General features: G+C 36.2%; 1 protein-coding gene across 2 annotated transcripts in view; it reads right to left on the reverse strand.

The window, feature by feature from the left end:
- HGD (homogentisate 1,2-dioxygenase) overlaps positions 1–26826 on the reverse strand; it is a 78894-nt gene that overhangs the window by 33950 nt on the left and 18118 nt on the right. For both annotated transcript variants that reach the window (XM_074301340.1, XM_074301341.1), the window contains exons 2-6: positions 24844–24915; positions 24084–24172; positions 9043–9148; positions 3007–3066; positions 126–217 (exon numbers count right to left, since the gene is read on the reverse strand). In XM_074301340.1, coding sequence (XP_074157441.1) covers positions 126–217; positions 3007–3066; positions 9043–9148; positions 24084–24172; positions 24844–24915 — 419 coding nt within the window. The remainder of the gene's footprint in view (positions 1–125; positions 218–3006; positions 3067–9042; positions 9149–24083; positions 24173–24843; positions 24916–26826) is intronic.

Raw genomic sequence — 26826 nt, forward strand, 5'->3', positions numbered from 1 at the left:
AACCACAAAAGGTGTCTTCTAGCTTTGATATTTTGTAATTCTAAGGTCTTAATTCTAGGGAATCAAAGTCTCAACTGGAAATTAGAATTAAACCTCCTTTGGGGCTCAGAGGACCGGTTACTTACTTGTTAACCATAGACATGTTACAAAGGAACATGTGCACAGCAATCCCATTGTTAGATTTGATGTCTCCAGCTCCACACAAGGTATGAAGTCCCTAGGAAACAAAGGCCACACCCACCAGGAAAGAAGTATTAAAATGCAAGGTTTCCTTCCATTCCTCTGTAACTAAAAGAAGTCAAGTTGTTTACACCAGAGGTTGGGAGACAAATATGAACTCTAAGACAAGCAAAGACCAAGAGGAGCTGATTGAAGAACTCAAGATGCCTCATATCCATATATCCTTCTTCAATCTATAAACTGAAACTATAGGTTATAACTATAACCTATAACCTATAACTTCTGTAACCTATAACTTTAAAAAAGATAGCTAGTAATGACAACACAAATAACATATATGAGAGGCAGTTGGACAGCTGGTGATACATGTTGGAAGGACCTGATTTCAAGTCTGACCTCATACTAGCTGTGTGACCCTGGGCAAGTCACTTAACCTATCTCTAATTCAGTTTCCCCATCTGTAAAATGGAATAATAATAGCACTTATCTTGTAAAGTTGTTTCAAGGATAAAATGAGATGACATTTGTAAAGTGCTTTGCATAGTGTCAGGCAAGTAGTAGGTGATTAATAAATGTTTAATAATTAAAATAACTTTTTTTTACCTTTTTTTAAAAAACTTTTTTGCATGATATTCATGTCTTATTAACTCAGCAAAACTGTCTCATTCTTCTTTCAGGACATATCTACCAAGCTGGAAACTTCATAAAAGAAAATTTATTTTGTTTCACCTTTATAGCTCCTTCAGGACTGTGCTGTGTACATAGGAGATACTTGATAAATGCTTGTTGAAAAAATGTATGAATGAATCTATATGGTGTGTACTGCATCAGAGGTGAGCTTTCCATATATCCCTTTGTACTCAGCATAGTGCTGAACACATGACAGATGTTCAGCAAAATACTTGTGAAATTAAATCAAAACTCATCTATCCTCTTGTCCATTCTCTCAGATCCTCTCTTTTTGCTGTGACAATTAGCTAATTTCATAAACTATTTTTCATTAATGTATTAATGGGTACTTCACCATTGTTCAGTTGCTTTAGTTATTTTCAACTTTCTGTGTGATCTCATTTGGGGTTTTCTTGGCAAAGGTACTGGAGTGGCTTACCATTTCTTTCTCCAATTCATTTTACAGATCAGAAAACTGAGGCAAAAAGGATTAAGTGGCTGACTTTCACTCAGTTTAGTAACTGTCTTGAGACTAGATTTGAACTCAGGAAAATAAATCTTCCTAACTTCAGCCTCAGTGTTCTATCCAATGTCCCAGTAATGGGTATTTATGTTTCTTCATTCCAAAGTGATTTTAATATGAGCCTTCTGGGGACAATGATTTCATTCAAAGGAATCTCTAATAATAGACTCATAACTGAGGAATAAGATACTTGAGAGGTAATTGTGACCTTGTGATTTTGCTCAAACCTCATTGCTAAGTTCCAGTTTAGAAAAAGATTCAACCTTGAGATGGGACTTTTCTGTATGATGTTTCTTTATCACTGCCAAGAAAAGCAGCATGGAGATTTGATTCCTGCAGAAAGACTGTATAGTAAGAAGTCTGAGAAGCTGGGGCAGAACTGGGTTGATACAGAAAATTCCCTTTCTTTGGAAACATTGAAGCAGAGATTGAATAAAATGGAAATGTGGAAGGAATTCTAGCATTGGGTGAGTTAAATTTGATGATCACTAGGTTTTCCTGAATAAATGCATGAAAACCTTAAAATATAATGCAAACAAACTCTCATTGTTATAATTATCATTCCAACTCCAACCTTCTATGATTTTTCCTTTGTAATATTGGGTATGTCATTTCATGTGTCAGCAGCTCACTTCCCTCTTTTGTAAAAGGAGGGGAATGATTTTGGATGATTCCCTAATTCCTGTGGGGGAATACTGGGATCATAGGGTTTATATCTAGATGAGATCTTAGGGATAATATGGTCCAATGCCCTTATTTTCTCATAAAGAAAAATGGAGTCGGGGCAGCTGGGTAGCAAAGTGGATAGAGCACCAGCCCTGAAGTTGGGAGGACTCGAGTTCAAATCTGGTCTTTGACACTTAACACTTCCTGGCTGTGCAACCCTGGGCAAGGGTCTTAACACCCTTAACCACAATTGCCTCAGCAAAAAAAAAAAAAAAAAGAAAAAGAAAAAGAAAGAAAATAAAATGGGGTCCAAAGAAAGGAAGTGATTTGCTCAAAATAATATAAGTAGTAAATGAGTGATAGATGATGAATTTGACACAGATCTAATGCCAAATTCAATGTTATGTCCACCATACCATGATGCCTTTTTTTTAAAGCTAGGTAAGACATGGTTTCTGCTCTCATTAAGTTTATATGGTCTATTATTTGCCACCTTCAAATTCTCCCTAACTTGTGGCCCACTTTCTGTTAAGTAATATAAAGATGAATTGATAAATAGTCTTAGTGGCAAGCAAAGGATAAATACGTGACTTTCTTCCAGAAAGATGTACATTTTAAGCTAACGGTAGCTACCTTTAGCTAATGATGAAGATATTAGGCTCAGGGACAGGCATGTGAAGGCCATATTTGGATCAGAGGGAAGCTTTCAATAATCCTCCACCCTATTCATGAATGTAAGGCTGACCGTATTTGGCACCCAATTGGATAACAGTTGGATATACCAAATGAACCTTTCCCAATAGAATATAATTTCCTTGAGCCTACAGACTATTTAATTTTTATCTTTATATTCTCATCCCTCTGGAATGTAATAGGCACTTAATAAATGATTATTGGATGAATAAATGAATGAATGTATGAATGAACTAGCCACAAAGGAGAGGAGAGGGCTAAGAATAGTGACTTACATTCACAAAGTCCATTTTTTTCTGGGATGCTTTTGGAATCTCAAATGGTTTCCACCTAAGCTGAAAAACAAGTCAAGATAAAAAAGTTATTTTACAAAAAGAAATTAGAGATTTTTAAATGAACGGTATCTACATCATGGAAGATAAAGTAAGGAGCTCTGACTGCTAGTGATTTTATTTTGAAATTGATCATTATTAGTCACTTTCTTCCAGAAACTCTGGCAGGATTCATTAAAAAAGAAAAAGGAAACTAAGTCACCCATTTTTTCCAAACGATTTGCAGGGTGACACCTGCTATTGCTCCAAGTAGCAGAATGTGTCCCCTGCTTCCTTTGCTTTCTCCTACAGATGCTGAAGCTTTGCTTTTTGACATTCTGCTCAGGCAGATCAGGGAGTTTCAACTGATCCCATTTTTTATGCTATTTATAATCAGCTCCCCTTCCTGGCACACTAACTGCTCCGTGTGGGCTCCCAACACTGCAGAGGCTGCCTGGGGCTGCTTTTTTGCTTTCAGCCCTCGTAATTCTGAATCATGACTTTAAACAAGTGAAAAAGCATTAAGTCTGGGTGACTGGGGGGCAAGCTAGTGCCCCGTTTGAGCCTTGGTGTTATTTGTAAAACTAAGAGGTTGGGCTAAGTGATCTCAAAGGGCCTTTCCAATGCCTACATCCCTGTGATTCTGCAAATTGATTGTTGATTTTATAAGTTACAGAAGTGCCATTCAATTCCTTCCCCAAACTTAGGATTTGTCCCTAGGCTACCTGGCATTTTCATTAGATTCATCACAATATGTGATTTGTTAATTATGCAATATTTAACTTATTAATTAGACAATTGAAAGAATCAGAAGATGTCAGCAGGTTGGAGGCTCTGCCATTTGTGCCAGCCAGCCAAGAGGCCCAGGGCTTCATGATTTATTAATCAGCTCTGCATTGGGTTTAACTGAGCAAGGTGATGTTGTCAGAGGTTGATAAATAATAAGGCTTCTGAGCCCATCTGCTTCAAGAGTGACCCTTCTGCCTCAGCTCCCCCTGCACAACAGCTCCCTGATCAGTGTCTCCATTAGTCCTAAACAGCGGGTGGTGCTCATGCCCCATCACTTCATGCTACAAAAAGTGAGTCCAAAAGGTGGAGAGAATATGGTTAGCAATTAGTCTACCATCTACCCACAGTCATGTAGTAGTCCTGATTTTTTTTCTAAAAGAAAATAAGGTTGTCATAACTGGGAAATATTTGCTTTGGGAATTTAAACTACACATCTGAGTCCCTGCATCCCTTTGCCCTCAACTTCTAGTATCTCCCCTCCCCCAAACTGTATTTTTAATGTATTCATTTTGCATATATATACATGTGAGTGTGTACTCCCTCCTTTGAAAGACTGTAGGCTTTCTGAGGGCAGTGACTATTTGTTTTTAATTTTTGTATCCCCAGTTTTTTTCACATTGGCACATATTAAGTAAATAATAAACGTGTTGATAGTTTGCTTAAGAACACCACACACACATATGTATATTTTAATAATATATTTCAAAGATTCACAACTTCATTGATGAGACTATTCTATCTCAGCAAACACTGGTCTTAGCCTTTTCATAGCTTGAGAAAAAGGCTTTGCTAATTGCTGTGGCTAAAAATGGGGAGGCAGCCAGATAGCACAGTGGCTAGAATACAGGCCTGGAATCATGAAGTCTCATCTTTCTAAGTTCAAATCTGGCCTCAGATACTTCCTGGCTATGGGACCCTAAGCAACTCTGTTTACCTCAGTTTTCTCATCTGTAAAAATGGGCTGGAGAAAGAAATGACAAACCATTCTAGGATATTTGCCAAGAAAATTTCAAATGAGGTCATGGAGAATTGGGCACAATGAACAACAAATAACAAATGGCTAGAAAAAAAATCATCCCCTGGTTGACCAACCAGAAGAAATGATGAACCCTTCTAAATTTAGCTAGGCTGAACCTTGATTGACAGGCATTAAGACTTTCCCTCAGGCTCAGATTTGAAGACTTTCCTTTGGGAAGACTTGTCAAAGCTCACATTCTTTTGCCACAGCCTTTGAAAACCTAATAAAATTTGGAAAGAAGACTTTGGTGAAGGACTTATTTATTTATTTATTTTAATGAAAGGAAATCATGATTCAGCTCAAATCTCAACTTCTGTAGGTGACCTTTCCCAACTTCGTTACTGCTAGTTCCTTCCCTCTGAGATTACCTGCCATCTGCTCTGCATATATAATGGTTTGTTGTTTCTTCCACTAGATTGTGAGCTACTTGAAGGCAAGAACTTTTTTTTTTTTTTTTTTTTTTTTTTTTTTTGCCTTTCTTTGTGTCCTTATCACTTAGCACAGTTCCTGGAATATAGAAATAACTTAAATTTTTGTTGAATGATTGAAATTTCCCAAGTAAGTAATATTGTTGAAGCTTTTGCTTTCTCTAGCATAAATTCTGAATAATGAAATATCCTTCCTCCATCTTTTCCCTCTCTCCCCAAAATTGATAGCTTTAGGATTTGAATTCAGTGTCTTCTACCTGGAAGTTAAAAGATCAACAGTCATTCCACTATCCAATACTTTGTTGTTCAACCACAAATTAATTGCTTGTGACTCAATTTGAGGGTTTTCTTGGCAAAGACTGGAATGGTTTGTTAATTCCTTCTTCAGCTCATTTTACAGATGAGGAAACTGAGGCAAACAGAGTTAAGTGACTTGTCCGAAATCACATAGCTAATAAGTGTCTGAGGCCAGATTTGAACTCACAAAAATGAGCCTTCTGACTTCAAGTCTAGAACTTTACCTACTATGCCACCTGGTTGCTCTATTCTGCCTTACCTCATAAGACTAGTTGACCCAGAGAAAGAGAATGAATCAGTTTTATAGTAAAGGTTTTTTCCATAGTATATATCAGCCCTTTTTCTAGGATTGCAGCCCTCAGGCAAGGAAAACAAAGCTTCAAGGAAAAAAGGGAAGAGATCCTAGGAAACAAATGTACTCCTAAATAGCAACTATTCCCCAAGTGATACTTTATGGTCCTTTGGCACTGAAGGCATTTTCTCCAAGGAAACATTCTCAGGGAGGAAGGAGCAAGTGATGGGAGTGAAACATTACACAGTTAGGCACAGGAACAAGAGTGTCTGATCACCATGGGTAGCTCAGAATGACTTGCTTGATGGGGGTGCATTTGAATGAGACATGAAGCTGCAATATTAGAGAGAATAGGGAGGAACTAGTGGATTGTGGTATAGGTAGGCAACAATGTAATGGGTAAGTGAATAAATGGGGAGCTCTAGTTTAGATCTCTAGGGAAGTTATGCACACGATTCTGTCTGGACACAAGTTCTAAGAAGGGGACAGAAGGCTAGAGCCTCCAACAGGCTATGAAGATGGAGACTAGGAAGAGGAGATGGCAATATACAAAATGCTTTAGGAGTTGGTGGATGAAATCTTTAGAACAGGACATAGGAAATCTTTCGTTAGGGCTTGGTGGGCAGCTTAATTTGGTCCAGTACTATATGTGATGAAATTAATCACATCTATTTCCTCTCTGCTGACTTGCTATAACTATGCTTTCCGAACCTCTGAAAATTTGGTAAAGGTGACTGAATTATACCCAGAATAATAATAATTTAGGTCTGGGAGTGGGGATGGGATGTGGGAATTGTAGGGAACAATTAATCCAAACTTCCCACTTCTGAGATGAAAAAACTGTGAGATAGCAATAGTTAACTCATTTTTTAAAAAAATTGATAAGAGAAATTGATCGACAACAGTCCAAGGCAATTCCAGAGGACTTATTATGAAAAATACTATTTATCTCCAGAGAGAGAACTAATAAAGACTGAGGTTTTTTCACCATATTTTTCTTGCCTTTTTTTGGGCAACACTGCTAATATGGAAATATGTTTTACATGAGTTCCCATGTATAATTGATATCATATTGCTTGCCTTCTCAATGGGTAGGAGAGTGACTGGAAGGAAGGAGGGAATTCAGAAGTCAATTTTTTTTTTCTAATGAGGAGAGATATCAGGGAAGAATAACAGAAGGAGAGTGTTTCACTGGAATTAAACAAATGAGAGATAGAGGTAGGGGATATGGAAAGAAAACAAACATTTATTAGCATCTACTGTATGTCAAGCCTTGTGTTGTGAGTCTTAGTGCTATTATCTCAGTTGATCCTCATAAAAATCCTGTGAAATATTGTTATCCCCATTTTATGATCGAGAAAACTGAGGAAGACAGAGCTTAAATGAGCTGACTAAGATCACACAACAGATTAGTAGCTGAGGCCAAATTTTAATGCAATTCTTCCCTCCTTCAGAGTCACTGCTCTATCTACTGAGCACCTAATTGGAAAGAGCAAGAAGCCTGTTACTTGAGAATCTGGGTTCAAACCCCAGGTCAGTTATCTGTGAGATCACTTGACTACTCTGACTCTCAATTTGTTCATCTTTTACAAAATGAAGAGCTTGGACTAGATGTGTAGTGTTCTTTTAAGCTCTGAATCCTAAAATCCTATAAAATGTGAAAAGAAATAGAATTGTTTTAATCATTGCTTCTGGTATGTAAAGTTAATTCTTTATGAAGGAATCACTGAAAGACATTGACAGGAGTTGCATTAGATCTTAAGGCATAAATGAGCTGCTTTCTAACCTGCAAGGTTAGCCTAATGGACAGATAATGTTCAACTTGGAGCACAAAATCCTGAATTTAAATTTAGCCTCAGATATCCACTACCTCCATGACCCTAGCTAAGCCATTTAACCTCCCCTAGTCTCAGTTTATTAATCTATAAAACAAGAGGTAGCTGGGTAGCACAGTGAATAAACATTGGAGCTAAATTCAGGAAGACCTGAATTCAAATTCAGATTCAGACACTATCTGTGTGACTATGGGCAAGTCACTTAACCATTATTTTTCTCTTATTTTCCTCATCTGTAAAATGGAAAAATAATAACATCTATTTTCCAGAGTTGTGAGGATCAAATGAAATAGTATCTGTAGAGTACTTTGCAAATCTTTTTCTTCTTCTTAATTTTTATTTTATTTCTGTATAAGCTAAAAGGAAATTTACATAATTAAATCTCAAAAGATCTGGGGAATGCATACTTACCTTGTTAGAAGTTCTTCTACAGCTCTTTTTTCCATAGGAATTTCCCCATTACAATTTACAAATAGTCTTACTATATATATATGTATATATAGATCTATATCTATATCTATATCTATCTATCTATCTATCTATCTATCTATATACAGAGAGAGAGAGAGAGAGAGAGAGAGAGAGAGAGAGAGAGAGAGAGAGAGAGAGAGCAATCTATGCTTATTTAATTTTATACTGTGCAAAATCCTCAAACAAAACTATACTGGAATACTATAATGGAAGGGGAAAAAAATCCACTAAAAGATCTTAAAGTGCTATAGAAATGTTAGCATGTCATAAGAATTTACATAGCACTAGGTGTTGCAGTAAATATAATGTTATATCTGAAGTCAGGGACCTGGGTTCAATTCCTCCCTACCTATTTGCTATGTGACCTTGGGCAAATCACTTACCCCTATTTGCCTCAATTCTTCATCTGTAAAATGAGCTGGAGAAGGAAATAGCAAAACATATCTTTTCTATTAGGGTTTTTTTTTTTAAGGATAAATGGATATATAAAGAAGGATAAGTAGAGTACATATTTTATTTAAAATCTCCAAAAGCCATTTTAAAGATAGCTCGTAAAAATAAGCCATCGTGGGATTGAGAGAATATTTTGTTATAAATGGGGAAATTGAGTTTGAAAGAGGAAAATAAGAATAAGCAAAACTGAAACTTTACTGGATAGTACTAATCTTATTTAACATTTTTAAAAAATGGATAAGAGATATTGCATTATAGATAGACAGATGACCTTGAAACCAGGAAGACTTTGAGTTCAAGGCCAGACTTTGATACTGGCTGTGTAATGCTAGGCAAATCAATTAACCTTTTAGTGGTCTATGCAGAGAGTTTCCCTGTATCAATTAATTTAGAGCCTATCCCCTATATATATCTTACCTGGTTAGGGTCTGGCTCTACTTCATCCCAGTTATGGGTGAGATGACCTTGGTCAATGGATTCAAAAGGCTTGTGATTGACGGAAGGTACAATTCTGTACAGCCAGCTGTGGGAGATAAGAGAAAATGAAAGATTTAGGAAACTTAATGATGCAAAGCCATGTCCAAAAGTTCATAATCTAGATGGGTAAGTATACATGTGAACATGTATACAAACAAATCAAACTTCTTGTGGATTTCCATGGCAGTCACTGACTTTTCCTACCTTTCTCCCTCCCTAACCCCTCCCAAATGCTGCAGGGTATTTGGCACACTGATTAAGGCAGTGAAATGACAAATAAGAAATGAAGAATTGTAACATGCTTTCATTTCTTTATGCCTCAGTTTCCTCATCTGTTAAATGAACATATTGGTTTTTAATGTCCCTTTCAGCTCTAAATATTATGATTTTGTGATATCATTGGGGAAACCTATTTTAGTTCAATTATTAAGAAATCAATATTGTTTTAGTTTAGAACTCTTTCTTTTAGGGTCTTTTTTAAGTAAAAAGGTCAAGACTAAAAGTCAAGGCATTGGAAAGTAAATTAAGAGAGATAATCAAACTTAGAATTAGAAGTACTTTCTCTTATTCCAACACAATGCTCCACTTGGTAGATACTTAATAAATATTTGTTGACTTGACTAGTTAATATCCTTGCCTTTTCCTTTCCCTTAAAATAGATTAGAGTTATGATCCAACTAAAGACAGCACCCTTTCACTCCTTTTTCTAAAGGTATTAGGGTATTGATTAGCGCAAGGAGGTTCCTTTAATTACTTCAAGAGTCTTTGAAGCAAGGGGTCAAAGAGGTATGAGTGATTTTTCTCCAAGCATAGTTTGTATAGATAAAGTGACTATTATTTTACTATATGAATTAAGATAAATTCTTCTTTATTATGCTATGATATTTTCCTCATTCAGGGTTTCTATAAATGTTACTTTACAATGTTTTGACATGTCTGAGGGGATTTGGGGGACGGGGGACTTGACAATGTGGACATTTCATTCCAAACAGAACAATGCTTGAATTTAGAATAATGTTAAATTAATTTAAAACTGTCTCTGGCAGACTCATGTTGGAAACGCAGATTATGTATTCTTTTTTGACATCATGATCCTTTTCAACTAAAACTCTAAATGGAATTTGGAGAGAAGAGAATCCTTTGTGACAGCATTTCAAAGTTGCAATGAAAATTACAAAAAATAAGGAACTGAACTCCTTATATTTTGAAAGCAAATAACAAGAATAGCAACAAACATTTACATAGTGCTTTAAACACTTTAAAAATGAAAAAATGATTTCTGAATATGATCCTTATTTGACCTTTACCACAACCCAATAAGGTAGGTTTTACAAGGTAAACTATAAGGAAACGAAGACTTAGGTTAAAAGAAGTTGTCTTGCTACTACATCTAATAACAATAAGAATGATAATACCATCATTGTCAGTAGCAGTAGCATCATATTTAGCACATATCTAGGGCCAGATTGAGACTCCAGTCTTCTGACTTCAAGTTTACCCACTGCACCAGATAGCTCACTTTCTTATGGGCACATAGAGGGAAAATAAAATTATAATCTTTGCTAGTAGGGCAGTAAGAATATTGTGGGACATGTATGGTCTTGGAGGGTAGGAGCTTTTTTTTTTTTTTTTTTTTTGTCTATGAAACTATTGTCTAGTACACAGTAACCACTTATTCAATGCTGTTGAGTCATTGACTGGCTGATTGATTGGATTTGGGTTCTGAGATTTTGGGCTCTTAGTCTCAGGCTAACCACTATTGAACTAGGTAGTTTGGGCAAGTCTCCTGTCTGGACCTCTGTTCTCTTGGAATTGAGTTAGATTAGGGGATCGAGGTCCTTTCCAGCCTAGATTCTATAATACTTGTGGATCATTTCTGAACAACTATAGCTAAGATACAATCACCTTGAGTCACAAACAGTTGATTGCCTTCCCTTGGAATATGCTTGAAGATGATTTCAGAAAAGCCTGGATTTACATAAACTGATGCTGAGTGATGTAAGCAGAACCAAGAGAACATTGTACATAGTAACAAGATTATGTGATGATCAACTATAATGGATTTGGTTCTTTTCAACAATGAGATGATTCAAGGCAATTCCCATAGATTTGTGATGGAAAGTGCCATCCACATGCAGAGAGAGAGAACTATGGAGCCTGACTGTAAATAAAAGAATAGTATTTTCACCTTGTTGTTGTTTGTTTACTTGTTTTTTTGTTTTTTTCCCTTCCTCGTGTTTTCCCTTTTGAGTTGATTTTTTTTTTCCTCAGCATGACAAATATAGAAATATGCTTAGAAGAATTGTGTATGTTTAACCTATATCAGATGGCTTGCTCGCTTGGAGAGGGAGAAGAAGAGGAAGAAAAAATTGAAACATAAGATTTTGTGAAAGTAAATGCTAGAGGCTCTCTTTTCATGTATTTGGAAAGATAAAATACTATTAAAGCCAAACCATAACAGAATATGCTTGAGGGAAAAATTGAAACTTACTTCTCAGTTTCTCTTTTAAGGCATTCTTCCTAGTCCTGTCATCCACTGACAGCCTGGTCACCCTTGTTTCATCAGTGGCCTGATCCCCCTCATTTACACTTCCCTATATTCTATTTCTTTCCCTCTAGATTCAGGATATCAACTACCTAATCAGACAGGCTAATTTCACGCATTGTGCATGCATTGTGACTGTGGTCTCTTCAAATCAAATCAAGTCAGTAACTATTTATTAAGTATTTACTATATATGTATCAGAGCCTGTATCAGGCTCTCTGCTAAGTACTGATAACATAAATACAAGCAGAAACCAATTCAGACTATAAGCTCCTTGAGGGCAGGAACTAGTTTTTGTCTCTTTATATCCCTGGCACACAGTGCTTAATAAATTTTTATTCATTGATTGATTCTAATGAGGGAGACAACATGCAAACAACTACATATAACCAAGATATACACAGGATAAATTGGTGATAACCTGAAAGGGAAGGTACTAAAACTAAGGAAGTCACGAGAAAAACTTCTTACAGAATAACATGAGCTAACTTCTTTTATTCCACAAAATATAAGGAAATGCTTAGCCTAAGGACTGGACCTGGGTGCTAGATGCTAAATAAATGTTTATTACATAGTAGATGTTTAATAAACTGTTTATTATATATTGTTGTTCAGTTCTGTTCCAGTTGTGTCTGACTCTTCATGACTTCACTTGGGATTTTTTTTGCAAAGACAATAAAGTGGTTTGTCATTTTAGTGACAACTGAGGCCAATTTGAACTTAGGAAGATGAGTCTTTATGATTCCAGGCCAGGCACTTTATCCACTGTGCCACCCAGCTTCCCTGCTTGCTATTAGGTGCTTAATAAATGTTTATAATATAAAAGATGTTTAGTTAATGTTTATTGCACTCAAGGAGGAAGATAATATATAACAGAAAATAGAAAAGCAAGTTGGTGCAAGGAAAGAAGGTAATAGAAAGAGGGCATTGCAGAGAAAATGCAGAAATCAGGAGTGAAGCCTAAAAAGGTATTAAGATATGGCTGTCCTGAATATTTTCTTTAAAATGAAGATTCTAGGAAAGACCAAGCAATTAGAGGAAGGGACCAAAGAAACAGAATATATTTCTTATGAGAGCAAGTTTTGAGCATATAAAGAACATGCAGCATAAGGAAGGCACTGTGGAATGGTGGGAAATGTCTGAAGAATCAGGAATAAAGCTCAGATAGGAACGAAGACTTTGGAGAGATAATGCAATGATGATGCAATGTTGTTTAGTCATTTCTGACTCTTTGTGCCTCCTTTTTGGGAGGCTTTCCTTTGCAAAGATACTGAAATGGTTTGTCATTTTCTTCTTCAGTTCATCTTACAGATGAGGAAACTGAGACAGAGTTAAATGACTTGGCCAGGGCCCCACAGTTAAGAAATGTCTGATTCCAGATTTGAACTCAGATCTTCCTGACTCCAGACCTGAAGCTCTGTCCACTGGTCACCTAGCTGCCCTTTAGCATCCTTCATAGTTGGAATTCTAAGTTGTTGGTAGAGAGATATAGGGCAGTGGCTTTCCTGGTTCCCTCATGCTACTCCATCTGTGTCTATGAATGTTCCCAATAGAGTTTTTTTCCCATATCTATTCCCATAGCTTTGGTGCCCAATGTTCCCCAATGGAGTTTTGTGTAAAAGACAAGGGAGACATGGTTGGGTTTACGCAGTAGTTGAGTCAGTTCATAAAGCTCACTGGGCTGCTCAACTGAGATTTAATTCTGTTTCAGGGAAGAATGCCAGCTCCTTAATGAAGCTCTGACAGCTCCTTTCCAGTTTTCTGGAAGAGACTGTGGTTTGGGCTACTGGTAATTACTGCTGAGTGATGTGAGCAACAAAATATTGAGTCTAATTCTCCTGTTATTTTGATGGTTGTTAAGACCAAATAAATGGGTTTAGGTAGAGCCAAGTTGTCATAAATGAGACCATAATAGAGATTGCATTTTTCAACTTTGGCTTCACATGTACCATTCTCTTCTACTTCTCCCCATGATAGGGATCTATATTTAAGGGGAACATTTAAGGGTTGTGACTGAGCAGGATCCATAATGAGCCTTTCCTATGTTAGGAAGTGGCTAGGAGAAGAGCAGAAACCATTCAGTTATTCATTATTCTTATTCAAGACCAGTTATGTGCAGCTAGGTGGTACAGTGAGGGCCCTGGAGTCAGGAATTCAAATCTGGCAGCAGACACATTCTAACTATATGACCCCAAGCATCACTTAATCCTCTTTGCCTCATTAATTTCTTCATCAACTGCCTCAGTTTCTTTATTTGTGAAATAGGCTGGAGAAAGAAATGTCAAACCATTTTAGTATCTTTATCAAGAAAACCCCAAATGGGGGTCATGAAGAGTCAGACATGATTGAAATGATAGAATAACAACATAGGCAAAGCACCATGGGAAAGGCTAGGAACACAAAGATAAAAGCAAACATTCTTGGCGAAGAGGTCTCTAGGAACATATACAACACACACAGAGATACATAAATGCAGGAAGTCAGGAATATTTCAGATAAGTGATGTCACCTAAGCTGAGCCTTGAAAGGGAGTCAAGGCTTCCAAGAGACAGATCAAGAGGAAGAGCAAAAGCATTATAAGCCAATACCTAGAGGCAAGAGATGGGATGTTAGATAAAGGGAACAACTTTGTCAATTTACCTGGAATACAAAGAATAGAAAGAAGAAAAGAAATAAACATTTATTAAGTATCTCCTATGGGCCCTGTGCTAAACACTTTACAAATATTATCTCAATTCTTACATCAATTCAGGGAGATAGATGCTATTATAATTTCCAATTTACAGTTGAGGAAATTAAGACATTCAGAAGTTAAGTGGCTTGACTAAGGTCAAACAACTGAGAGTCTAAGATTAGATTTGAATTCAGATCCTCCTCACTGCCCAGCACTTTATCCACTGTACCACCTATTTACCATGAAGGTAAATAAAATGTAGTAAGCCTGGAAAGGTAGGCTGAAGTCAAGTTTTAAAAACTTTAAATGCTAAACAAAGGTGTATATATTTTCTGCTAAGGGTGAGTCACTGAGGTTTCTTAAGTTCATGCTTTAAAAATATTTCCTGTATTAGATTTGGTGTCCATTGTTCCTCATTGGAGTTTTGTTTAGTAGACAAGGGAGACATGGTTGGGTTTACACAGTAGTTGAGTCAATTTATAAAGCTGGACGGCTTGACAAAGATTTAATTCTGTTTCATGGAATAATGCCTTTGTTCCTGCTTAGGTGAAGTCAGAATCACAATATGAACCTACCAATAACAAGAACCTGTATATGAATCATGGAATTAAGAAGGCCAGATCATGTGAAAGTCCATGTTTAAAGTAACAGTTGGGTCAAAATTAGAGGAGAAGTGACATTCAAGTTTCAGGCTGTAATTGTTTGTTAATGGGGGTACCAGTAATAGAGTAATCATTTTAGTTATTTCAATTTGTTGTATTTTGTGGGCTGGTAGGCACATGGCATAGTTCTAGGCCCTCCGTTTTCCTGGGAAAACTTCAACTAGAAAATCCATACTCTTCCTTCTCTCCCCATCACAGACTGGGACACTGGACATAAACCTTCAGACCTGAAATAGGTGGCACTAGCTATTGCCAGTGTGCTGTGTGATTTCAAATCTGGCCTCAGACATTTGCTAGCTATAGGATCTGGGATCTGGAATCAGTCACTTAACTTTGTTTTCTTCATCTGTAAAATGAGGATCATAATAACATTTCTCCCTCAGAGCTGTTGTTAGGATCGAATGAGACAATAATTTTAAAGCAATTAGCACAGTGCCTGGCACATGGAAAGCTTATATAAATGTTAGCTATGGTTTTTATTCACATGAAAATTATCCAGATCAGGAATTATATGTGGGTAGATTTTCAATACAGTAGCAATATTGATATTATTACAATAATACCTCAACTAGCTTGTATCTTCACCCAAAAGAAACAACCAAGAACCACGAAGAAACAAAAAAGCTTCTAAAAGTCCATAATCACTATCACAATCTATATGCTGAAGGTCATGCAGTTGGCTTTTGTAGGAAAATATTTCAAAACCCTCACTCAGAGCCTATTTTTTAATACAGAATTCCGACAAACTTAGTTATCTAGTTTATAAATCACAGAAGATTAGAGCTAGCAAATAAGAGCAAGAAAGGATCCTACAAGCAAGCACATTGCTAGCAAGAAGTGGATAGTTAATAACCTAACAAAAATGTGTGTATGTGTGTGTGTATGTGTGAAACAGAAAAACTAAACACAAGGACTCAAAAAGCACAGCAGGTTGGGAATAACTTTGTGATGAAACTTAGCAGTGTGATCTGGCCTTTCAGGCAAATGTACAACTTGAAATTCTATTGCCTGCTATGAAATCAATGGTGTGGACTCTACAATCTTAGAAGGCTAAGATTTATTAAGGGGATGAATGCAGTTGAGATTAAAATAAGCACTTCTATCATGAGACTTGGGGAGGTAAGATATCCAAAGAGGGCAAATTAGTTTTATATCCCTCAATGAACAGCATAGTATAACAACTGATTTTTGCACTGATAAAATCCATGACCAAAAAGAACCTTATCTGTCACTTTAGCCCTCTTGCCAAATGCCTAAAACTCCACTACACTTTGACACTGTTTTTTGAGCCTTTCTAGTGAGAGGAAATGCTTATCCCATTAGGGATACACATTCTTTTTTTTTTTTTTTTTCCAGACAATTTTAATCATTATAAAGTTATTTCTTGTGCTAAATTGAAATCTCCCTCTTTCATCCACTGGTCTCAATTGAGGCTAGAGAGAACTCTAATTTGTTGTCCACGTGTCAGAGGTTCAGAGGTTTGCAGACAATTATGTTTCCCATCTCCGTTTTCTGAAATATTCACAAGCTGAAATATTGCTTCATACTCTTTCTAATATAACATGATTCTGTATAACCTGCATCAAATGCTTACTTTATTAGGGGAGAAGAGAGAGAGAGAGAGAATGTGGAACTCAAATTAAAAAAAAATTAATGTTAAAATTTGTTTTTATATGTAACTGGGAAAAATAAAATATTATTAAAATATATAACATTTCCAGTTCATGTATTTCCAGTCCAGTATAATATTACCATCCAGTTCAGGAGCTCCAGCTTGTTAATATCCCAGGATATTAAAAGGAGAGGGCATAATACTGCAGAAATGTTCTAATGAATACAGACTAAAGAAGAAGTATCATACTAGGTCCTAATATCAAGAAAAGGTTGGGTAAATATCTATAACTCTTTGTTTAAGAAACCAGAAAAGAGCATAATTTTCAAGAAATTTCCCCTAAAATTGTTGGAATTTAAATGCTATGGCTTCAATGTTATAATATTATCCACAACTTATTTCTTGGGTATCATTTATACATAATTGTTTATATGTTGTCTCCCTCATTAAATTGTGATCTCTTTAAGAGCAGGGATTGGGGTTATTTGTTTTTGCTTATTTTCTCCTTATCCTTACTTTTTAGCATATAGTGCTTGGTACATAGTAGGTATTTAATAAATGCTTCTTGACTTTGGTTGAGGTTTATATTCATCTATCCAGAAAACTCAGCTATCAAGAATGATTCATTCCATAAGGGTAGTTGAGGTTCTTTATCTTAATAGTTTCTGCTCTTTTATTAGGTTAACAAAAACACATCTACTCTGTTGGCTAGAAATTATTGGTTCTCATTATGTTGAATCCCATATTTCTTATGGTGGCTACTCTCCAACATCTTTTTTTTGTTCATCTCTATAATGATTATAAATATTAATCCATTTGTTTATCACATTTTGAAGTTAATTGTTGTGGAACACACTTGCCAACACTATTATGTCTGTTGGCATAATTCACAACAACGAGGACATCTCATTTGCTGCCGTTTTTATTAATAATAGCATTGATAATAATTGTTCTGTTGTTGCTTCAGTTCACATGAGTTTTTCATATTATAGTTACATTGACCAAATGTTACAGAATTGCAAAGAGTTTTGGAAATGGAATATAAAGAGCTGAATTTGAATTTTAACTTCAATTCAAAGTATCCGAATCTCAATTTCTTCATCTATAAACTGGGAATAGTCTAATGGCACTACCAATCTCATAGGACTATCGTGAAGACAGTGCTTGGTAAATTATAAAGTGTTATTTTAAAAAAAGGTGAAGTGGTAATAGCAGTAGTAGTAGCTGTATACAAAATGTAAAGGGGTATTTGGAAGAAGGAGGAGGAGAAGGAGAAAAATAAGGAGAAGCAGGAAAAGGAAAAGAAAGAGAAGAGGAAGAGGAGAAGGAGCAAGAGAAAGAAGAAGAGAAAAAGAAGATAGGTACTATTATTATTATTATTTCTATTTTACGGATGAGAAAATGTAGGCAAGCAGCAATTAAACTAGTTGGTCACAAAGTAAGAATCTGAGGCAAGATTTAAATTTAAATCTTTTAAATTCCAAGTCCAGTGCCCTATTCATGGGTAACCTAGCTGCCTAATAAATAAGTGATAAAAGTGAGACGGTGATAGCAATGGTATTAATATTAAGGCCAAAGTACTCTAGGTATTTGCTATCTGACAAATAAACCCATACAGAGCAATCATGGCATAATGGAGATCAATATACATCTGGATTCAGAAAACCCTGGTTTGAAATAATATTTCTAATATTTGCTAGCTCTGTGACCATGACCAAGTCCATTTAACTTGTCTAAGTTCCTTCATCTATTAATTGGGGATGCCAATAGGCATTGATTTCAGGATGACATGATGAGGTTCAAATGAGATAACTTATACAAAGTGCTTTGCAAACTTTTAGTGGCTAGAAATTATGCCCCAAAATCTCAGTGACATTTTACTTCAAATTAGTATTATTTACTTATTATTAATCTATATGTAAGACACAATTTTTATTAACCTCAAATATTAAAGTGATTTAGCCCTTATAGTTTCACTATGGGAAAATCACTTTACCTCTTTCAACTTCAGTTTCTCTGTCTTTAAAAAAGAGGGATTAGCAGTTCCAATAGAACAGTAATGAACTGAACTAGCTACACTCAGCGAAAGAACTCTGGAACTTGACTATGAACCACTACCTAGAATTCCCAATCCCTCTATTTTTGGCCACCTGCATTTTTTATTTCCTTCACAGGTTAATTGTACACTGTTTCAAAGCCCGATTCTTTTTGCACAGCAAAATAATTGTATGGACATGTGTGTATATATATATATTGTATTTAACTTAACTTTAATATATTTAACATGTATTGGTTAACCTGCTATCTGGGGGAAGGGGTGGGGGGGAAGGAAGGGAAAAGTTGGAACAAAAGATTTTGCAATTGTCAATGCTGAAAAATTACCTATGCATAAATTTTTTGTAAAAAAAAAAATGAAACAACAACAACAACAACAACAACAACAACAAAAAAAAAAGAGGAATTGGACTAGATAAACTTTGAGGTCTCTCCTGCTCAGAGATTCTTTGATTATGAAGTAGCTTTGGCAGAGTGGATTTGAAGTCAAGAAAATCTAAATTCAAATTGCATATTGAATACTTATCATCTGTCCAAGGTCACTTTAACTTTTTTTCAGTCTCAGTTTCCTCATCTGTAAAATGGAGATAATAATAGTTCCTCTCTTATGGAGCTAGAGAACCAAATGAGATAATGAATGAAAAGTGTTTTGCAAGCCTTAAAATGCTAAAAAGAAGTATTAGCTAGGATTATCATGATTCTGTGCTTCAGGTTCATCTGGCAAGCCTAGGATACTGCTTGTGACCTACTTATTCAATAAATTATTCTGCTAGAACACTGACATTCTAAAAAGCTGCTTATTTGGGAAGAGTGAAAAGGTTAATGCACTTTTGAGAAATAGGAGGCGTGAAAATAGCCAGATGACCTGTGGCTATTTCTGGCATATTCATTTCTTATTTCATGTCAGCTACTGGATTTGCAAGGGATGGAAGTATGCCAGACTTACAAGAGTACACGAGTCAGATTGTAACTTAAATTTTGTAACTGTTGTTGCTAAAAGAATCAGATTGTATGTCAGAGAATGGGAAGGATGAGTGGCCTTGAGATGAGTGGCAATCTCTGCTCTACTACTATGCTAACTCTGCTGAGTGGGGAGGACTTTGCCCTTAGCCATATTAAATTTGACTCATGGATTTGACAGTGGATCACAGATTGAGGGCACTTGGGGAGGAAAGGTGGGAAAAGATGGAGGCACCAAGAGTGGTGTGTGTGTGTGATCAAAGAACATGTTTATAAAAACCTACAAGCTGGGGATAAAGGGATTTCAGTGGAAATAGCTTAAGGCTCAGTAGTAAGGTTCCTATTCAAGACAATCTTAAGAGTACCTGGTTTAGACTGATTCATCTGATCTCTGCACATTTGACAAATGGCTTCATCTTGATGTTGACTGACATCATATACAATTACTAGACAAGGATGGCTTTGAACAAACTTGTAAAATAAGTTTAACTTATCTTCAGAGTCCCAAGTTTCTCCTTTTTATGCCCTGTTCAGATACAGTTTTTGCTTTGTGGATTATGCAAATAATGTTCACAGGTGGGCATCAACCACATTTAAAGTTCATTTGGACTAACAAGGAGGGTGGGTTAAAATAAATTTCATCATCAATGGGTCCTAGAATTTGAGCTAGAAGTAACATTAGGGGCCATTGAATCCAGCCCTTCCATTCTGAACATGAGAAAACTGAGACAGATTAAGTGATTTGCCCAGAATCAAATAAGAAATAAACAAGCAAAAGAGGTAGAATTTGACTGTAAGTCCACTCAAATCCAAATCCAATGTCTCATTGCTCTACCTCATGCTGTACCTCAATTCAATTGAATTCACATTACATTTTTCTAATTTGTGTAAAAGCACTCTAATAGACTTCCATTTCAGTGAGGTCTGATGTTGCTAGTGCAAGTAGGGCAAGAAGAAAAGGGAGGGAGGGAGAAGGATGGAAGAGAGAGAGGAAGGAAAGGAGAAGTAGGAAGAGAAAGAGAGAGAGAGAGAGAGAAAGAGAGAGAGGGAGAGAGAGAAGAATAGAAAGAAAAAAGAGAGAAGGGGAAGAGAAGTGGGAAAGGAAGAGAGAAAAGAAGGAAAGAAGGGGAGAAGAGAGAGATAAAAAACAAAATACAAAGAGACAAAGACAGACAGAGACAAAGAGACACAGAGACAGAATCAGAGACAGAGAGAGACAGAAATACAGAGAAAGACAGAGAGAAAGGAGAGAAACTCTAGAATATGGATAGGATGTGAATGGATGTGGCTCAAACTCAGCTCAAACTCAGACAGCTCAAACTCCTTTGGCTGTCTGTTTTAACTCTATGTTTACTTTTTCAACTCTATATCCTGTCACTTCCCTCTTCTTCCTATTGCCTCAGTTTCTAATCACCCCTTCTTCTTTTCACATGATCAAGTCAAATGCTCAGGATAAAAATTCAAAAGCAAGGATCTTACTGCTTTCAAGGAATTTACATTTTTCAACTCTTTGGATCTTATCAGTTCCATATTTCTAACCTCTTCTACCTACTGCCTTAGTCTCTAACCACTCCCTTCCTCTTCTTTTCACATGGTCAAGTTAAATGCCAAGCATTGTTCTACATGTTCAGGATAAAAATTAAAAAGCAAAGATTTGCTGCTTTTAAGGAATTTACATTAGGAAAAGACGATTCATCTTAGAACTTAGTGGGCAAGGGAAGAATCTCATGATCTCTTGCTTCCAGCTCCTCACAAACTGAAAATTGATTGATATAAATTTTCCCACCTGCAAATGCAGCCTCACTAGCATTGTGTCTGCATGTCCACAAACCATGTTATCCAGGAGAGGCTAATGGTTCTCCTCACTTCCTTTAATTTACTAAATTAGGTGAAGTATCCAATCACTACCTCAAAAATGGTCAAAACAAACAAGCCTCAAAGACCACTGACCTGCCAATGATGCTAAACATATGATTATCTCATTATTATTCCAATATTATCCATCTTAGACATGTACATATAGCAACAGACCTATAATACCTTATAATATGACTCTGATCCTTAAAGCACACATACTCAGAGAGAAAATGGGAAGTGTCATACACAACTGCAGTAAATGAATTATCCAATAGTCTTGATAAAGAATTGCATAGGAAACACAGTCCAGACGCAGAGCTAGCATACTATATAACTCGAGAAAGTTAAAGCATCTTTATGGATGACAATCAGCAATGAGTGGAAAACATCTGTTAGTCCATATAGCACCTGTTCTCAATTGGGAGAGTAACACTCAACCACACAATACTCATTAGTAAATCTATCCTGCTAGCAGCTCTGTCTCTGCTGCTTAGCACCAAAAGCAGTAGTGACCACATGGGCAATCCACCATGCTCTTAGCAACCTAGGAACTCAGCTTTTGCCAAGGGTCCCAAAGCAATGGATCATTCATTTTCTTCTATCATATGGAAATGACCAGAGAGGTAGCTGAGGAGGTTTATATCAACAGGAACAAATAAAAAAAAAAAAAAGAGAATGGGAACTTTTCTTGCTATTTTTCATAATCACTGAAGTAATAATAACATCTAACATTTAAATACTGCTGTAAGGTTTGCAAAACAATTTACAAATAGTATCTCATTTGATCCTCAAAACAACCCTGGAGGGGTTACCCCCTTTTTATAGATGAGCAAGTTGTGATAGATAAGAAGTTAAGTGATTTGCTATGTATCACATGACTAGTTAAGTGTGTAAAGCTAGATTTGAAATCAAGTATTACTTATTCCAGTTCCAAGTTTCTATCTACTATACCACTAGCTGCCTCTGACATCTTCCTTACCACCTTGAAAGTTTCTAGACTATTCTGATTTCAAATGCTGGAGAATATTTTTCACATTTACCAGGTTCTCAGAACTTGTTTTAATAATGGAGAAAGCCACTTGGGATGGCTCCCAGCTCTGAGAAAGCTAGGAATGGCCTTTCATTGGCTGAAACTTTGGACTTATGTATGTCTTCTCCCACAGAGTAACTTCACATGACTCTGGGAGCTGCTATTGGAATCAAAGATTTGCAGAGAAATCAGTTTGAGAGCAATATAAAGAAAGACATTTCTAAGCATTAGAACATTCTGAAAGTTGAAGGGACTTCCTTCTAGATAATGTTACCCGTCACTGGAAAATTTCAAAAAGAAGCCAGATAACATTTAGGATTGACAGGTTCTTGTAACAGGTGAGAAACTGACCTTAATAATAGCTCACATATACAATACTTTAAAGCTTTTTAAAGCCATCCACCCCATGGCATAGAATCACTATCATTATCTCCATTTTAAAGATTATAGCTCAGAAATTAGAAGTGATCTTTCCAAAGTTACACAAAAAATGACAGAGTTGGGGTGGGGGACACTTGAACTCAGATCTTCTAACTTTAGATCCCGTTATCTTTGAACTTTGCACTGACTTTTAAATTCCCTTTTAACTCCAAGACAGTAAAAGCATGATCACTCTGGGGATGTCTTTGATTGTAGGTCATTTGACTTTGTCAAGGTTTGGTGAAAAGGCAGACAGGGGTTTGGAAGAGTTATATTATTGTCAGGACCTTGGACAGGAACTCTGGGAAGACTGCAGGGATCAAAAATCAGATTTTTGAAAGGGATGGTACCTAGGTTCTGGGAGTTAATGTCTGTATGGTCATTTTGGGTGTTCCCAGGCCAGGAAAAAAGTGTAGAAGAAAATGTTAAGGAGGAAGAGTGGTCTTCTGCTCCTTGTGGAATTTGTAATAGTTTTGGTGCTTTCACAAGATGACTCAGATCCATGGGATTCTCTAACATTTAGGAAGAACATGACTGTATACTTAAAGATTCCTGAGAAATTTAACAGAAATGGGCATGTTATTTTATGTCTCCACTAGGATATCAGCCTCTGGAAAGTGACTAGGTGAATCATGTGAGTGTGTGTGTGTATGTAAGGAAGGAGGGATAATGTTTCCCACTGACCCTCTCCCCTCAACCCCATGCAGTTGTTTTTAACTATACTTGGTACATCCAATACCAGTGTTTAGGTTTTAAATAAACTTGCAATAATGAGGCCTTTCTCAAATAGTCTAGGGATGCAACTTTGAGATGTAACTTTTGAGACTCTGCAGCTCAGCCTTAGGGTCTGTCTGAAGGTTCTAGACCTAAGAGTTCTTCAAACCAAAGCTTACTTTATTCTTTATTCCCTTTTTCCTTCCAGGGTTGCTGAGCTGAGAAAATTGCTTACACTTTTTATATATCTCACTTCACACATCTCTAAAATGTAAGGTCTGAACAAAATGTCCTCCAGACATTTTGATTTTATTATCTTTTGACTAAAAATGGAAGCAATTGAAAAGGATTTATTGACTCAATAGCACCCTAGAATAAGAGAAGGAAGTTGACTCTGACTTAGAATTTTCTCCTAATCCACAGAGTGGAAGCAGTAGACAAGGTTTCTGTACCTTCTTTTATTGGTGCTTCGGGGGCAAGTGAATGCTGATCCTGAGAGCTGTTCAGCATACAGGTTATATGGGCAGATCTGAGGATTATTCTGAAATTTTAAAAGATAATAAGTAATAAAAAACTATTCCAAAAGAAAAATTATTCCAGTCATTAAGCACTCATATTAAAATATGACAAAATCCAATGCAAGGAGAATCAGGTTTAATTTTCTATGGCATAAGAATTGTAGAAGACTGATTCCATGAACCCTTAGATCTGAGGAGGTCATTTGTCACTTACCCATAGAGGATAGTATAGTTTTGGATTAAATCAGATCTTAATTTAGGGGACATGTCCTCTTCCATCCCAACACATATGCATACACACACACACACACACACACACACACACACACACACACACACACAGAAATCCTGTAATTAGCTCACACCATACACATTGAGCCTAGTACATGGAATTATGTAGTAATTGGGTCTTAACAACTCGCACTTAGCCATTTTATAGCCAATGGCCTACATGATGAAACCTTGTCAACCAATGCATTGATAGTCATTATTAATCTATTCCAGACACTGGAGATGCAAAGACAAAATTGAAAAAGTCTCTGCCTTTGAGGAACTTAAATTCTGTCTAGAAAATCCTACATGGGTCCCAATTGTTTTAGTGACTAGCTGAAATCCATATAAGAATTTGGCCATATGAAAATTAAACCTCCCCTCTTCAGCAGAAATAATATGAGCTAGACAGAATATTCCATACCTGGCCCTCTGGCAGGGCTCCTGGGCAGCGTGGATCCTCCGAGGCAAACTCATTTCCAAATCCTGAAATGTACTGTATTCAAGAAAGACACATTACATTAGTGAATTAAAGAAGCCAACTTTCTTTTCTTTTCTTTTTTTTCATTTTTTCATTTTTTATTATTATAGCTTTTTGTTTATAAGATATATGCATGGGTAATTTTTCGACATTGACAAATGCAAAACCTTTTGTTCCAACTTTTCCCCTCCTTCCCCCTCCCCACCCTTCCCCCTAATGGCAGGTTAACTAATACATGTTAAATATGTTAAAGTATATGCTAAATACTATATGTATACACACACACACACACACACACACATGTCCAGTTACTTTGCTATACAAAAAGAATCGGACTTTGAAATAGTGTACAATTAGCCTGTGAAGGAAATAAAAAATGCAGATGGACAAAAATAGAGGGATTGGGAACACTATGTAGTAGTTCATAGTCATCTCCCAAGGAAGCCAAATTTCAAAAAGCTTTTTGTCACTACCACAACTTTGTCTACAGAAGAGTTAAACAATTAGCCCCCAGTGGTTCCTTGGGTGATGACTCACCTTTTTCACTCCTCACCTGCTTTGGCACCCAGTAGTTTTCATTGTCTCACTTATTATCTATTTTCCCACCCTTTCTGACATCCCCTGAGCTGTATTCTTTCACATACAAAAACCTATAGAGTTAGAAGAGACTTAGTACGTCATGCAGTTCAACTCCATACCTGAAGCTAGGATTTCTTCTGTCACTTGACAAGTGACCTTTAGTCAAGCTTTATTTTAAACACTTTATTATGGGTAGTGCTCTATCTGATGATTTTATTTTTGGATGAGTCTATTTGTTAAGTTCTTGCAATGCTCTGAAACTTGCTTCTCTGTCACATCTATTCCCTAGCTCCGTTCCCTGTAATCACACAGAGTATGTCTAATTCCTCTTTGATAGCATATACATTTTTGGTTTCTTTTTTTAAAATAGCTTTTTATGTTTCCAAATACATTCAAAGATAGTTTTCAACTTTCACCTTTGCAAAACCTTGTGTTCCAAATTTTTCTCCCTCCCTCTTTCCTACCCCCCTTCCTTAGACAGCAAACAATCCAATATAGATTAAACATGCATAATTCCTCTAAACATATTTCCGTATTCATTATGCTGCACAAGAAAAATCAGATCAAAAGGTGAAAGAGAAGAAAAAACATGAGAAAAAAAACCCCAAAAAACCAAATAACAAAAAGGTGAAAATACTATGCTTTGAATCATGGACAATCTTCACAGTTTTCTCTCTAGATGGTTCTTTCCATCACAAATCTATTGGAATTGCCTTGAGTTATTTCATTTTTGAAAAGAGCCAAATCCAACACTGTTGATCCTCATATAATGTTATTGCTATGTACAATGTTCTCTTGAGTCTGCTCACTTTACTTAGCATTTAATTCATGCAAGCCTTTCCAGGATCTTGCTTGTCATTTCTTATAGAACAATAATATTTCATTACATTCATATACCATAACTTATTCAGTCATTCCCAAACTGTTGGGTATCCACTCAGTTTCTAGTTCTTTGCCACTACAAACATTTTTGCACATGTGATTCTTTTCTATTTTTTATGATTTTGGGGGGGGACACAGACCTAGTAGAGATACTGCTGGATCAAAAGATATACACACTTTGATAGCCCCTTGGATATGATTCTAAATTGCTCTCTAGAATTCACAACTTCACCAAATATACATTAATGCCCTACTTTTTCCACATCCCTTCCAACATTCATTATTATTTTTTCCTGTTTTCTTAGCCAATCTGAGAGATGTGAAATGATACCTCAGAATTGTCTTAATTTGCATTTCTTTAATCAATAGTTGTTTAGAGCATTTTTTTCATATGACTAGAAAGGCTTTTATTTCTTCATCTGAAAATTGTTCATATCCTTTGATCATTTATTAATTGGGAAATGG

This window comes from Sminthopsis crassicaudata, chromosome 3 (genome assembly GCF_048593235.1).
Source record: "Sminthopsis crassicaudata isolate SCR6 chromosome 3, ASM4859323v1, whole genome shotgun sequence".
Taxonomy (NCBI): Eukaryota; Metazoa; Chordata; class Mammalia; order Dasyuromorphia; family Dasyuridae; genus Sminthopsis; species Sminthopsis crassicaudata.